This window comes from Triticum urartu, chromosome 5A (assembly GCF_056163025.1).
Source record: "Triticum urartu cultivar PI428250 chromosome 5A, HENAU_Tu73, whole genome shotgun sequence".
Taxonomy (NCBI): Eukaryota; Viridiplantae; Streptophyta; class Magnoliopsida; order Poales; family Poaceae; genus Triticum; species Triticum urartu.
Window position 1 is genome coordinate 538,208,226 of NC_141877.1, and position 13,583 is coordinate 538,221,808.

The following is a 13,583-nucleotide window of genomic DNA, read 5'->3' on the forward strand; positions in this document are numbered from 1 at the left end:
CCCCCCCTTCCCTCCCTGTTCGATTCCTCGATTGAGATTCGTAGAGATTCAGGTGATTCGGCGATGTGTCGGCGTTCCCGCCGGCGCCGAAGTCGTCTGCTAGCCGTTTTTGGTGGCACTGGGCAGTTTTGTCGCGGCCGCGGCGGCGGCATCGTCGGTGTGGTTATCCCTGTTCGGAGGCACGCACTAGTCTTGCCTATGGATTGGGCAGGTGTCTCCCGGTTTGTTTGATGCGCATTGGTTCGAATTTGTGTCTGCAGTCAGTTCGTGGGAGAATTTTGAGGGTGAATTTGAAGTCGCGGTAGTTGCCATTGAACCGTAGATCTAGTTAGTTGGGTTTTGAAACTGTAGTATGAGGCGAACTTGATAGTTTCATTAACTATCATGATTGTGTGGCAACTAACTCCCTGAACAAATGTGATAGTTGCCATAAACGTGTTTCCCCTTGCGGCAACAAATTATTGAAATGACTGTGTTAGTTGCCACATATAAGCTTTCGCATGGGACAACTATTTTTATTGAATGACTGTGATAGTTGCCACACACACGCTCTTCCATGTGGTAACTAAATTTGCTGAATTACTGTGATAGTAGCCACAAACATGATTTTTCATTGTGGCATCTAATTTTTCTGAATGATTTGTGATAGTTACCACACTGTGATAGTTGCCACAATCGGTAGTCAATGCAGTTTCAGGAGCCAACTGCACTGGACGGCAACTAATGTGCACATCAAGTGTGCCTGTTGCCACTTGGATAATATATTCATGTGGCAAATAGAATGTGAACACACTGTCTGTTGTCATTCTGCAGATAAGACAGTGTGGCAAATTGGCTGCATAATGTGGTAACCAAATTTGCATATCAACTGTGTCAGATGCCATACATATGCTTTGCATGTGGCAAGTTTTTGACTGACCACATCATGTTTGTTGCCATGCCACAATCAGTACAATATGGCAAATTCATTGTACTGTAGGCGCAATGTTTTTTGCCACAACGACTTTGTGATATCTGATCACACTGTGGCAATTTTCAGGTTCTTGATTAGATGTGGTTTCATCGATTTGTTGTAGTATGTGTTGCATTTCAGCACGGCAATTTCACCCTAGCACATTTCCGCCGCCGAACAAGTGGCATTTGATTGGTGTATTTTTAGGACAGTGTGTGAGCTGCCACATCTTAGTTTTTGTGGTGTGGAGGATTCTGTGACTTTCTATCGTACTATCTTAGGCTAACATGGCAACTTCAACATTTTTTGTTTTCAAGTGCATTTACCATATGTACACTTTTTTTACTTGATAATGCAACCAACGTGCTTACTTGCCACGTTTATGTTTTCGACAATCATAGGAGGGGTGCATGTGTATTCATGTTATTTTTTTCTGCATTCACTAGTAGACATTTTCTGTTAGGTGGCAACTGCTTACCTCTTGCATTTACATTTCCACCATGACAATTTGGTCTGTTCCTATCTCAGCAGAATGGCTCGTGGCGATCATCAAAACGATGATGATGATTTCATGGATCCACCACAGCATAATCGAGCAGCTGGACGGAGAAAAGAGGGTGATGAGGTAAATGTTCACACATCCCCCCTTCCTCCTGCTTTATGTTAATGGTTGACACCTCGAGCTTGCAGTCGTCTGACGCGAACTAAAATTTCATGACATTGCAAAACATGGCAACAACTGATCACTTTTTGTCTGTTTTTTTGTAGAAGAAGAAACGTATTCGCAACAGAGCCTCCCAAGAACGACTGACTGCGTTGACTGACAAATTCACCGACGATCAGAAGGGGGCTGCTGCTGAGATGGGTATGCAGTCTATGATGGATGTCCGGTGCACGAACCTTGTCAACCCTGTATGCGACTGGCTTGGTGAGATCTACGACCCCGCCTCTAGGGAATTCGTGATTCTGGGACGTGGAAGACTACCGTTGAACGAGGAATCTGTGTTCTGCACTTTGGGTGTGCCTCGTGGACATATCAAAGTCCCGTACGAGGTCAACAATGAGATCGAGGAAGCGTTGTTCCCCCGTTTGTTTCCTGGGTCGGAATCCATGCCGAACACGTCTGCAGTGGCAGATTCGCTGCAGGCCATGACGACGCATGGAGATGTTTTCAAGATGAAGCTACTCATGTACCTCATCTCAGCTGTTTTCGCACCGACCACCTCTCTTCGCCCAAGCAACAAATGCTTCCCCATCCTGGTGAATGATCCATCTTTACTACTTTATTTTCCTTTGATCTTTTTGGCTCCGATGTCATGTGTAAAGCTAGTGACTACCAGCGTTTTCTGATGTTTTTTTCCATTTGATTTCTGATGCGGCAACCTTTTTTGTCTTGAAATTTTGTGTGGTGCAGGCGGATCTGGAAAATGTGAAGAACATGAATTGGTGTAAGTTTATTGCCGACTTCCTGCACGATGCATTCTCAAGCAAGATGTACCAAAAGGGCTGTCGACTGCATTTAATGGTATTTCTTTTACCAGTTCTTTCCGTGAACACTGTTTTTTAACACACTTTTATTCATGCATGACAATCTGATCATAACAAGATGGCAACCTGATCATATCAAGATGACAACTGCCATAATGACAATATGGCAACTGGCATAATGACAATATGGCAACTCCCATCAATAGTATGGCAACTGTCATCATACTATGATGGCAACTGCCATCATAACAACATGGCAACTATTATCACACTATGATGGCAATTAGCACATGTAGATGGCATCTTCTTCTTTTTCTTCTCTTCTTTCATGCACCTCAACTTGATTATCATGGGAACATATATTATCCTATTTTCCTCCACACAGTACCCATGATGGCAACTGATATTTCTTTCTTTTTAAAATTGTTTTGCATCAGCTCATGTACGTCGACTGTCTTGATCTGTCCATCATGGATTTCACTGGGACAGGAGGCCCGCCGCCCGCGCACAAGTTTGCTGTTTCTGCGTGGACTATCAACGCTGTCAAGGCTGTACTTGCCGCAGACAAGGCTACTGACACCACATATGGAAAACTGCAGGTTAGTTCTGGTTTCTTTGCCCACACGGCATGCCTACAAATTGGCATGAGGCAACCGTCTGTGGGTCATAAGAGATGACTACCTTTGTTATCCATGGCTGTCTGAATACTGTATCCATGTCTCATTCCACATGGCAACTCTTTTCATTCGTGCTTAAACTTACATTCTCTCTCTTATGTCCTAGCTTTTTTCTTTTCTTTTTTTTTGTTCTTTCCAGCTGATGGCCAAGCATGCTATAGACTACAGCGTGTTTGGGGGCCTCAAAACTTTGGAAAGTGGATGGACGTGCACTCAGCTCCGTCTTGCCCTGCCGAGGTAATCAAAAGATCTACATCTATGGTTTGCCGTGGAGTATTTTTTGATGTCGTGCAAGTGATTGCAATACGGGTGGTCATTAATGCTTCTTTGTTTCGTGCACAGGCGAGGGCACATGTTGAACATCTAATAGGGCAGTTTGCATCTGGAATGACCGGCTTGCTCGGGAAGTTGGTTGAGGGGTGGACGTCCCTCAGTGGCTCTGACAGCGACGCGGTTGCGAGGCAGTTCACTTCATTTGTCCCAGAACGTACACACCGGCCAACCGGTTGCCGTGGCCGGTATGACTACAACAGTTCCCAAGAGCCTGCTGACACACAAGATGAACTAGGTGGAGATGCTAGTCTCAGCAAGGATGACGATGATGTCATGGAGAATGTGCAAGAGGACACCGATGATGATGAACATGATGAAGTTCGCGCAGGTGGTAACAAGGGCAAGGATGCAACAGATGTCCCCCAACCGGAGAAAATCAAACAACATACGACTGCGAGAGGCGAGGGGGTTTTGCCATCAAAGAGGGGGAGGGCTCCAGAGGGTGTTGGGCAGGGTTCTGCTGGCAAGAGGTCTAGGACCGACCCAGTAGCTGCCAGGAAGAGGTTCGACTTTTATTTTAGTTTTTTGCTTTGTCTATTTTCTTCGAACAGACTCATCCTTTTTTTGCACTTGTTTTTGTCAAGCACGGCAACGAGTTTGCTGTCTGACAATTGCCACCTTTTTTCCCTCCATCTCATACGTGCAGCGAGCCGACAGCTGGTGGACGAGCAGTTACGAAGAAACATGCGCCAATGCCAACCTGTGTTTCTGCTCGATTAAACAAAGGCGCCCTCGTTGCCGGTGACACCCCTTCCACCAGGTCATCTCCTCGCATGACGACGACCAACACCGGGGATCCTGTCGTGTTGCCAGACCTGAGGAAGGCAGTCAAGAAGTAGGGTTTTTCATCCGCTTTCATTGACATAGCGCTATATTTTCTTGATTTTCCAATGCATCCGTTTAGCTTGTCACATTCTCTTCTGTCATCGCCCCCCACGTGGCAACTGCTGTTTTCTAAATGATTTTTTCCTTCCTTTTTAAGTGTATGGCAACTCCTATTGTTTTTTACATGGCAACTGGAATCTAGGCCAAATGGTAACTTTAATGTACCTAATGGCAACTGCCATCTTTACCGTTGGCTTGTGAGCTCATCCCACACCTAGGTTTGAAATTGCATTCATGGCAGATCAGACATTTTTATCATTCTTCAAGTTTGCTAACATGGCAACTGCTGCTGGATGGCAACTGCTAATTATGACACATGGCAACTCACGTTCCCCTTACATGGCAACTACCAGCTTTTCCACTTGTTTTTCATTTTTTTAAGGCAAACATATTTTTGTTCATTTTTTAGTACTTTTTTCATGTGCTTTTTTTTGCAGGGTGAAGGAGACTACTACACGCGGGGCCAAGCATATCAGTAAGTACCCGCTCGAACGCCTGCATTCAAAGTTGTTAACAGGGGGCAACTCAGATGTACATGAGGCACCAGGCGACAATACTGCTACTGCACCATTGACCGCTCCCACCAACTCTGATGCAAGTGGCCGACCATCTCCGCTGGCTGCAGATGTACAGGCTAGAACAACAGGCATCCGTACATCGGGGAGTGACGAGTCGGTATCTGCCAGGACAGCTAAAATATTGCCAACTCTTCTCGCAATGAAGGATGCTGCTGTGAGCCATGCCACCCCATCAGCAAGCGTTGAAGTGGACGCTCCCGAGACGAACCTAAGCAAGGAAGATTTTCGCTCATCTGACACTGATTCCAAGCGCGTGCGTGGTGGCACTCCTGTGTCCATGATAGAAGCGGCTGAGGCGGCAGTTCACAAGGATATGCCATCTACAGGTGAGAGTCCTGGCACAACAGCTCCAGCTCCTATCGGTGCAGATACTGCTAAGGCGACTGTTTCGCGTGCTGGTCTTCCACCTAGGCGTCGTAGCCCCCGCAAGCAACCAACAGACATACCCAACGCACCGGCTGTAGCTAGGAGCAGGAGAGACGAGTCTGGTTATGTTCCTGCGTCCACACTGTTCCCGCCACCTGCCAAAAGCAATGTGATGGAGAAACCGGAAGATCGGAGCACAACTGATGCAGGTGTCAAGCCGGGCACGAGTGACGCAGGTGAACACCCGGAGCAGACTGCGCCTTTACCCGTAGTGGAAATCCCCAGCATAAATCTGCGCACTTCCAGGCTCCCAGTCAATGTCGGTGTCCCCTACAGCCCAAACAAGAAGATTGTCATGAAAGCTGCGGCTGATACCGCTGACAACACGCCCCGCCCTACAAATAAGGCCGATCATTCTGTAGCGGCCGATTCAGATATGTTTGTCGATCTTTCACCCTTGGATTCTGCCCCGCAAGTCATTCGTGGTCCGGCCAGTAGGAATGAGAGGCACCCAATGGCCTTTACCCCACCGAGCTTCAGCCTTGGCATCAGTCAAGATCAACCGGTGGTGCAAGATCCTATGCTAGTTGCCTTTGCTTTCCCAGGAGGCATGCCCGCAATGATGGCGCAGCCAATGGTCGAGGGTAGGAAGGCTGTCAAGTTCGCAGAGCCGATTGTGCAAGGTACACTTGTCATGTCCTTATGATTTTTATTGTATACATCTTTGTAGTTTGACTTTTGTCCCAATCATATTTTTTGGGGGGTTCTCACTTGTGATGGCAACTGACATGTGATGACATGGCAACTGGATTTGATGCACCATGTCACCTACATTTTTTTTGCTGCCATGCTGCATTTGACATTTGGGCAACCACGTGGCAACTGAAGTTGATTCAACATGGCAACTGTAGTTGCTGTCACATGGCAAATACAGTGCATTACACATGGCAACTGGATTTGCCACACCATGTCACCTGCATTTTTTATTTCCATGCTGCATTTTTTCATACGGCAATCACATGGCAAGTGGAGTTGACACAACATGGCAATTGTAGTTGCTGTGACATGGCAACTACAGTCCAACTAGATGGCAACTACAGTGCAACTACATGGCAATTGTAGTTGCTATGACATGGCCACTGTAGTTGGACTACACATGGCAACTGCCCCACCTTTTCTACCTACATCTCACATCATGCACCCTATCTTCTCACAATCCATCTGTTTTTTATTTTCTAGGTATCCTAACCCACTTTTTTTATCATTGCAGCCACCCCTGAGGAGATTTCACCGTCACTTGCCGAAGCTTACCGCATGATTGAGGAGGCAGCACTGCAGAGGAGGTCCTCACGAGGGCAAGGGCAATGAAGTTCCAACGTGCCTGCAGATACGGTATCTGAGGATACCATTAGGAGTGCCACTCCTGGTTTTGTGAGGCAGCAGAGGGTAGTTCACCCACCTCCCGCGGAAGACTACGAGCCCGAATTCAGGGACACTAAGGAACAGACCCAGCTGTACGATATCGTCAAGCGGTTTGGAAGTGCGAGGGCCAGCAGCAAGCACATGAAGGGCTGAAAGCGTAAATGACCACACCCCATAATCTCTCATTTTGCTTTGCTCCTTTTTTACCATTCATCTTCTTCGTACTTTCTATACACGATCCGCTTACGTTTTAGTTCTTTCATATTTTTTTTACTTAGTAGGCATGATTCTTCCATGTTATATCGTTTTCATACAGCTCATGTTTGGACAGAACCAAAGTCATTCAATGCGGAGCGACGTACGTCGACCTGGGTGATCTTGCCGAGTCCGTGAGGCCAAATGGTAAAATGTCGACGAATGTAGTTGCATGCGGGATCGACTACATCAACAATCACACCGATGTGTGTGCCGACAAGATAATCATGCATTACAGTGTGACCTGCAAAATATGGGATGGTGACTTCCACCACAAAATCCTGAGGAAGAATTTTGCTCAACACGGTGAATTCAAGCTCACACTGAAGAAATATGTGAGTACTCCTTCCCTGTCTGCACTGTTTTTTCACATGGTGTGGTTTTTTGCCATCATTTGCACTTGTGTTTATGTGGCAGATGTTTTCATGTGGCAACAACTGCCGTGCACATTGACTTCTTGATTTTTGCATCCCGTGCAAACTATGTGGCAACTTGATAGTAAAATACACAGCACATTTTGTTCATACATGGACGACAACTTTCTTTCAACTACCCCCACCCATAACCAAACATTCTACGTGATTCTAATTTTTTTGTCCCTCTGCTATTCTTTATGTGAACTATGCTTCTCATTTCTTCACTTTTAAATGCAGGTCATGTTCCCCATGTTCCAGGAGCTTGCACCACATGACCCACACGACAAGTGTGGTCACCACTATGCAATTTGTCTTGACCTGAAGAACCAACGTTTTGAGGTGCTTGATTCAATCCGTTCGGAAGCTGATGCAGACCTTACTACGCATGCCGAATTCTTCATTAACAACCTCAAAGAGACATGGAACCGTCACTACGAACATTCAAAGGTCCAGATCAGGCATTTCCCGACTGAGTATGTGGCGACTGCGAAGCAAGGGAACACGTAATTTCTTCCTTCCTTCATGTGCCATTTACATCAATCCAACCCCTCTTTTGTTGTCACATCTGAATTGAAGTCTATCTTTGTTACGTCTGTCCTTTTTGCGTGTTCACCTGACTCTTTTCCTCGTGCAGGACGGACTGTGGCTTTCACGCGTTGGAATACTTTGCAAAGTGGGAAGGCAGAATTGTCCCCGCTATCACAACTGCAACGGTCGTTGAGCTCCGGAAAATCTACACATGGAATTGGTTGACGAATGAAGATTTCAACAAGCGGTCCGGAGCACGCGAGTTCGTGGAAGAAGCTGTCAAGAAAGTCATCAAGAAGTACAAGTGATCACGTGGCGTTACACACCGGACGCATACCTTACATTCTGTTGCCGAGGAATGTAAGGTACTATCTCTTTGTTCTCGTCGAAAACTATGTTTGTGTGCTATGTTATGACTGCAACCCCGCGTAGCCTACTATGTAGTGGTGGTGTGTGAGCGACATTTGAATAGTTTCTGTAATATATGTGTGGACGTGAACCTATTTTAGGCGTTACAACAGATATGTTTTTATGTTTATCATTATTACAATGGTTTCATCGTTTCTAGCACCGGTTTGCTGTTTCGAATGCGTCTACGATGTTTTTAAAAAAGATGGCAAATGTAGTTCATCAGACATGGGTAGTGAAAGTCATCGTCGTTTTTCATTTTGGCTGTTTTGCTTCTTCTTTTTCATCGCTAACTGCACCGGCTAGTATGGGTAGGTTGATCATGTAGCCACAACCTTTGCTGCGGTTTATGCACGTTACGCTTTTTCCAACTTGTTTCCCATACATTGCACACAACACACTATGTGTCTCTAAACCGCGTCGTATTGTCATGGAAATATATGCCATGCAGAGTCATTACAAACACCATGGCATATTTTCAGTACAGCTAACATGGCAGATACAGTACAAACAACATGGCAGATCCAGCATAATTAACATGGCAGATACAGTACAACTAACATGACAGATCCAGTACAACTAAAATGGCAGATCCAGTACAACTAGCATGGCATATTTAGTATAAAATAGCATGACATATTTAGTATAAAATAGCATGGCATATTTAGTATAAAATAGCATGGCAGACTAACTACACATAACATGGCAGATTAACTACACATAACATGGCAGATTAAGTACCCATAACATGGCAACTGCATTTATCCATTCAATGAATTTTCCTTCCACTTCTGATGCCCCTCAAGAGTCATTCTCCCAATTTTTTTTAAAAAATTCTCATCATCTAGGGTACAAAACAAAATGTCCACAAGGACCATGTCACATCGCCCCAATTTTTGCTCATGGATTGCCCGCCCCTTTCTTCGTTTTCTTGTGTTTTGCTTGGATCTCTAATCCTGATTTGTACCTTATCTCTCTTGGACGACCCTTTGTGATGGAACGAGGTGGGTTCCTGACCTGGGTCTGTGTGCTTGCTGTTCCAGATCCTATCCCCGAGTTTTCAGATGATGGCCCCGTGGATGAAGGCACACTTGATGTGCGGGGGAACCGGTGTAAGGCTTCCTCAGCTTTCCTCATCTTGATCTCATCAAGCTCTCTTTTCAGTGCCTTCCTATGTTTTTCTGCGACTCTCGTTGTCTCATCACTCTTGCACGCTTCATCAATTAGCTCAGCATAGTTCTTTGTCAGCACAACGTGCCTCACGGCTTCCATGGTTGACTCAGGTCTCTCGTCATGCACAGCCAGAACTGCATGTGTTGTCTGCGGTGCCAACGCGTCGTCAGCGTCCCAAGTCCATCGCCGCCTTATGAAATGGCGGGGCATCCGTGTCACAGCGTTCATGTCCATTACTTTTAGTATGTGACAGCACACAACACCGTCCCGTTCGAACTTGCAGCATTGGCAGTAGTACTCGCCTTCGCCTATCGAGGCTTTGACGAAGTAGTTCCTTCCTTTGTCTGGGTCTTCAGGTTCTGAATCTGACATGCCCAAAATAGAACACACCTTGAACGTATGTTCGTCCACCTGGAAAGCCGTGAACATGCTGGCACGCTTTATTTCTTCCTGGAATCTGCAAGTTTTGTGTGTTTTCTGTTAAACTATCGTGCGCTCTTTTCTTGTACCATCTTATGTTGTCATGGAAATAGAAATACATTTTGTTTGAACATGGCAAACATAGTTCATTGAACATGACAAATATAGTACGTTGAACATGGCAAATGCAGTACACTAGACATGGCAAATGCAGTACACTAGACATGGCAACTGTAGTGCACTAGACATGGCAACTGTAGTACATTTTCAACTGGACATCGTCATTTTTCCACACCAATATTTCCCAATGGAAGCACATTGCATAAAACATGGCAACTGCCCTTTTATTTAAACATGGCATCTACAGTTGAGTAAACATGGCAATTGCATTTCAACAAACATGGCAGATGCATTTTATTAAACATGGCAACTGCATTTCAGCATATGTGTCGCCAATATAACATTTTTCCAGTTGACATTGGCATTTGCATGCCAACATGCCCCAATGGAAGCACAGTGCATTAAACATGGCAACTGCACTTCATTCAACAAGGAAAATGCACCCGAGTAAGCATGGCAAAACAGAATTTTCATTGAACATGGCAACTTGCAGCTGAGTAAGCATGGCAAACAGTATTTCATTAAACATGGAAACTGCATATCATGGCAACTGCATTGCACTCTATAAGGCAACTACTGACTTGGTGCTTTTTCTGCAAATAAGACTGTAACGCAACTGACTTACTTGTTAAAGATCTTGTTGGTGTATATCTTGCTCATTTGCCTCTCTATCGGTAAATACGTTAGCAATTTTGGCTGCTTTAGTGTCGTGGTCGCTTCTTGCTGTAGCTCAGATCCCAGAATTTTTTGTTGCAAAGCTGTGTACTGCTTGGCAAACTGTAGCAATGAGTTGCCAGGGCTGATGTACCGCTTCAAAACAGCATTGAACCCCTCGCTGTGCTGCGTAGTCTGCAGAAAGGGGAAGAAGCACTGCATGAAGTAGGCCGGCACCCAGTACATTCGCTTCTCCCACAGGCTAACAAGAGTCTCGTTGTCTTGGACTTGATGTGTTTCAGTCATGGCCATCCAGCTCCTTTCAAACTCCTCCACCGTCAAGCTGTGGTCCACGCACAGCTCGAATGCCTTGTGCAGCTCTGGACGGTCAGCAAAGAACGGTCCTAGCGTATCCTCAGCCTTCTTTATAATGTGCCACCTGCAGTGCCTGTGCACTGCCAACGGAAAGACCTCCTCTATGCCTGCACGCATGCTGAAATCTTGGTCTGTTATTATGTTCATCGGAGCAAGTCCATCCATGCACTCCAAGAAGGTCTTGAACAGCCAAACGTACCCATCCGTGTCTTCATTCCGGACGAGCCCGCAGCCGAACTGCAATGACTGATTGTGGTTATTTATTCCTATGAATGGAGTGCATGGCATCTTGTACATATTGGTGAGGTACGTCGCGTCGAATGAAATGCAATCTCGGAAATGTTTGTAGGCTCTCCTTGCAGCACCATCCACCAAATACATGTTCCTGACACGGTCCTCATCGTCCAACCTTATCCTGTAGAAGAAATCTGGATCTTCCTTCGCTTTCTCATCAAAGTAGGCCATTGTGGCCTCTATGTCTGCCAACTTGCTCTCTCTACGGTACTTGGCCTGTAGGTTTGTGACGTCAGCTGGTATGTACGGCAGGCTACTCAGAGTCCCCTTTTTGCTGTGGATGAGAGATAGTATCTGTACCATTCTTGATGGACCGACGTTACAATCATGTAGCAGCTTTACGAATTGCCTTTCGACGGGGGTGAACCCTCTGTGGGCGGTCAGAAATTTTACCAGGTCGAACTTCTTTATGAGTTGGTGGTTGTGCTCGTCAAAATATTCATTGACCACCCACTGTGCTCCATCCACGTTTAGCTTACACCGGACAGGGCACTCAGTCTTGAGAATGATACCTCTCTTTCGTTCCGGAACGACAGGCGCAACACCTTTCCCCTTCTTGTTCCTCCGTGCCTTGTGGCACCTCATCTCACCTCTGCTGTACTCGTTAGTTTTCTTAATTTTCCTATGGTACTCGGTGTTGACCGCAAATCCATGGAACTTTGCATATGTCTGGTAGTATTCCTTTGCTTCTTCGAATGATTCAAATCTCTGCCCAATGTATGGTGGCTGAGGTACCACGATCTCTGATTGCCCACCATCTTCATCCCCTTGTGCGTCGTCGTCAGTTTCATCATTCACTTCAGTATCGGCGGCAGTTGCATCTACTTAAGTGTTGCCAGTGCTTGTGTTCAAAGGGGTGCTTGTCGGCATTGCTGGAATGATTGCCATTCCCGACTCTGACTCGAAATTGTTTGTGACATGATTGTCTGCTGGCTGGTGGAACGCGTCTTCCGTGCGCTCAGAGCTCCCCGCAGTAGATGTCCCCGCGCCGCTGTTCAGTGTAGTTGTAGGCCCTGTAATAGAAAAAACAAGTACGAGAGTAAGATTTTTGTTTGGATAACATGTGTATCGCAACGGATCACACCATCTTCGAGTGATTTGGCATGACATCATTTCAAACAGCAAGCCGTGAGTCTGCGCGTGGACATGTATGGCAGTTGTAGCTGTCCAGTCATGGCAACTACTGTAACATGGCAGCTATTGTTTTGCCTACAAATAAAAAATGTAGCGCTGTTTTTTGTGGTTCAGTTTTTTTCCTTACCTTATTGTGCTGCATTTGACCATCTTGTGTGGTCTGTGACACCATAATGACATGCTCCACCTGCAATTTGTGAAGCTTGCCACGAGACGTTTGCCGGGTTACCACCAGCGTAATAACCTGTAAGCATAGTAGTGGTTGGTCAATTCATGGAAAATGCAGTTTGTGCTAGCACGGCAACTGCAGTTGCCCCTGATGTGGCAACTGCAGTTTTACCGGCATGGCAACTATAGTTGCATCGGTATGGCAACCGCAGTTGTTCCTTCATGGCAACTGCAGTTGCCATGGCATGGCAAATGTAGTTGCACTGGCATGGCAACTGCAGTTGTTCCTCCATGGCAATTGCAGGTGTCCAGGGATGGCAACAACAGTTGTCCAGGGATGACAAGTTTAGTTTTTAATTCATAGCAATTGTAGATGTCCAGTCATGGCAATTGTAGTTGTCAACTATGCTCCTTCTGCTAATTGAGCATCCGCAACTTCACTTTTTTATGGACTCACCTGTGTATGACGTCGATGGCAGGTACATGGGTGCTGCCTGATGCCACGTGCTGCATGAAGGCTCTGCATTTTCACCCGATAACTCGTGAGTCCTTTTGCCAGTTTTTTTGCATGTTCATTTTTCATGTCCACAGCAGTATGTGCTCTTTTTTCGTTTTGCATTACCTTGATTAGCCATACTAGCTAGTTGAAGTTGGCTGCCCGTACATTTGTCAGTGTTAGCGCCTTGTGACTGAACTTGCCACGGGGCCCCCCTAAGAGTGTTTTGGTAATAAGAACCTGCGAAAAAATGACAGTGTATGACATAAGTAGAATGTCATCTTCATCGTTGCGAAGATGGCAACTGTTCTCTTCTTTTGTTATCACGCATCATACCTACGCCTGCATACTGTTCTAGTAGTGGCAGCAATGGCCCTGCAGAGATGAGTTGACTGTACTCTGATGCATCCCAAAGGGGCGTTTCTGGTCTTTGAGAACCCC

The 13,583-nt window shown here is 45.9% G+C and overlaps 2 protein-coding genes across 2 annotated transcripts; one reads left to right on the forward strand and one right to left on the reverse strand.

Moving 5' to 3' along the window:
- The first annotated feature begins 7,108 nt into the window (after positions 1-7,108).
- LOC147972615 (uncharacterized) lies at positions 7,109-8,208 on the forward strand. The gene is made up of 3 exons (XM_087523396.1): positions 7,109-7,291; positions 7,610-7,875; positions 8,007-8,208. The coding sequence occupies exons 1-3, from the start codon at positions 7,109-7,111 to the stop codon at positions 8,206-8,208; spliced, it is 651 nt and encodes a 216-aa protein (XP_087379522.1).
- A 1,000-nt stretch (positions 8,209-9,208) lies between these two features.
- LOC147972616 (protein FAR1-RELATED SEQUENCE 5-like) lies at positions 9,209-12,349 on the reverse strand. The gene is made up of 3 exons (XM_087524406.1): positions 10,964-12,349; positions 10,647-10,870; positions 9,209-9,938 (listed from the first exon to the last, which is right to left on the reverse strand). The coding sequence occupies exons 1-3, from the start codon at positions 11,927-11,929 to the stop codon at positions 9,209-9,211; spliced, it is 1,920 nt and encodes a 639-aa protein (XP_087380532.1). The 5' UTR covers positions 11,930-12,349.
- Positions 12,350-13,583: the final 1,234 nt, after the last annotated feature.

Bases quoted from the DNA above. Each gene is read 5' to 3' on its own strand.
- LOC147972615 (XM_087523396.1), top strand. From the start codon at position 7,109: ATGTCGACGAATGTAGTTGCATGCGGGATCGACTACATCAACAATCAC. The intron at 7,292-7,609 runs GTGAGTACTCCT...TTTTAAATGCAG, and splicing joins AGCTCACACTGAAGAAATAT to GTCATGTTCCCCATGTTCCA. The intron at 7,876-8,006 runs GTAATTTCTTCC...TTCCTCGTGCAG, and splicing joins ACTGCGAAGCAAGGGAACAC to GACGGACTGTGGCTTTCACG.
- LOC147972616 (XM_087524406.1), bottom strand. From the start codon at position 11,929: ATGAGGTGCCACAAGGCACGGAGGAACAAGAAGGGGAAAGGTGTTGCG. The intron at 10,871-10,963 runs GTCCAAGACAAC...CCCTTTCTGCAG, and splicing joins CCATGACTGAAACACATCAA to ACTACGCAGCACAGCGAGGG. The intron at 9,939-10,646 runs GTAAGTCAGTTG...CAAAACTTGCAG, and splicing joins ACCAACAAGATCTTTAACAA to ATTCCAGGAAGAAATAAAGC.